Source organism: Parus major, unplaced genomic scaffold (assembly GCF_001522545.3).
Source record: "Parus major isolate Abel unplaced genomic scaffold, Parus_major1.1 Scaffold497, whole genome shotgun sequence".
Lineage (NCBI taxonomy): Eukaryota > Metazoa > Chordata > Aves > Passeriformes > Paridae > Parus > Parus major.
In genome coordinates, this window is record NW_015379388.1 from 1 (window position 1) to 1,557 (window position 1,557).

Here is a 1,557-nt window from a genome sequence, read left to right on the forward strand (position 1 = left end):
CCAGGTGCGCACTTTGCCCACTCCACGTTGAGGATCAGGTGGTCGTAGCCGAAGCCGGAGACGCCGGCGATGGCTCTGGCAGCGTCCTCGCGCCGGTGGAAACTGATGAAGGCGAAACCCTGCGGGAAAAACGGGATCAAACCATGGGAAAACGGGAAAAAACTGATCAAACCCCAGGAAAATGGGAAAAAAAATGGGGAAAATGGGAAAAAAATGGATCAAACCCCGGGAAAACGGGAAAAAACGGGATCAAAAATGGGGAAAATGGGAAAAAAACGGATCAAACCCCGGGAAAACGGCAACAAATCCAGGGAAAAACGGGATCAGACCCCAGGAAAATGGGGAAAAAAAGGCGGGAAAACCAGGATCAAACTGTGGGAAAACGGGTGGGAAAAGCGGGATCAAACCCTGGGAAATTGGGAAAAAAAGGAGGGAAAAGCAGGGCAGGAAAAATGGGATCAAACCCCGGGAAAACGGGAAAAAAAGAGCAGGAAAAGCAGGATCAAACCCCAGGAAAAAGGCGGGAAAAGCGGGATCAAACAGTGGGAAAAGGGCGGGAAAAAAAGGCGGGAAAAGCAGGGCAGGAAAAGCAGGATCAAACCCCGGGAAAAGCAGGAAAAAAAGGCGGGAAAAGCAGGAAAAAGGCGGGAAAAGCAGGATAAAAGGCGGGAAAAGCAGGGAAAAGGCGGGAAAGGTGAGAGGAGGGGGCGGGGCCCCGCAGGTGACCTTGGACTGCCCCGTGGTTTTGTCCTTGGCCAGGTAAATGCGGGAGATGGAGCCGAAGGGGCGGAACAGCTCCTGCAGGTCGGTCTCGCGCGTGTCCTCCGACAGGTTGGTGACGCGGATGGTGGCGTTGTCATCGGCTGAGGACAGGGGAGGGCTCAGCTCAGGGCTCAGGTGTGTCCCCAAGGTGCCCAGGTGTGCCCAGGTGTGTCCCCAGCTGTCCCCAGAGTGCCCAGGTGTGTCCCCAGAGTGCTCAGGTGTGTCCCCAAGGTGCCCAGGTGTGTCCCCAGGTGTCCCCAGGTGTATCCCCAGGTGTCCCCAGGTGTGTTCCAGCTGTCCCCAGCTGTCCCAGGTGTGTCCCAGGTGTCCCAGCTGTCCCCAGGTGTGTCCCAGGTGTCCCAGGTGTGTCCCCAGCTGTCCCAGGTGTGTCCCCAGCTGTCCCCAGGTGTCCCCAGCTGTCCCCAGGTGTGTCCCCAGCTGTCCCCAGGTGTCCCCAGGTGTCCCAGGTGTGCTCACCTCTCCTGTTGGGCTGCATGCTCTCCCCTCTCCTGCTGGCCCCGTCCCTCAGGCTGGGCGGGACGTACTTGCCCGTCTTGCTCACCTGGGCAGCCACCGGCTCCGGCTCTGCAGGTGGGGACAGGTGGGGACAGGTGAGGATGGATGGGGACAGGTGAGGACAGGTGGGGATGGATTGGGACAGGTGGGGATGGATGGGACAGGTGAGCACAGGTGGGGATGGATGGGGACAAGTGAGGACAGGTGAGGATGGATTGGGACAGGTGAGGGACAGGTGAGGGACAGGTGGGGACAGGTGGGGACAGGTGAGGACAGGTG

General features: G+C 59.2%; 1 protein-coding gene across 1 annotated transcript in view; it reads right to left on the reverse strand.

Annotated features, from left to right (window-relative positions):
* Positions 1–4: 4 nt before the first annotated feature.
* Positions 5–1,557, reverse strand: part of EIF3G (eukaryotic translation initiation factor 3 subunit G) — a gene marked incomplete at its 3' end in the record, with an annotated part of 6,995 nt that continues 5,442 nt past the window's right edge. Inside the window, exons 5-7 of the mRNA XM_033511708.1 lie at positions 1,240–1,347; positions 727–863; positions 5–119 (exon numbers count right to left, since the gene is read on the reverse strand). Coding sequence (XP_033367599.1) covers positions 5–119; positions 727–863; positions 1,240–1,347 — 360 coding nt within the window. The remainder of the gene's footprint in view (positions 120–726; positions 864–1,239; positions 1,348–1,557) is intronic.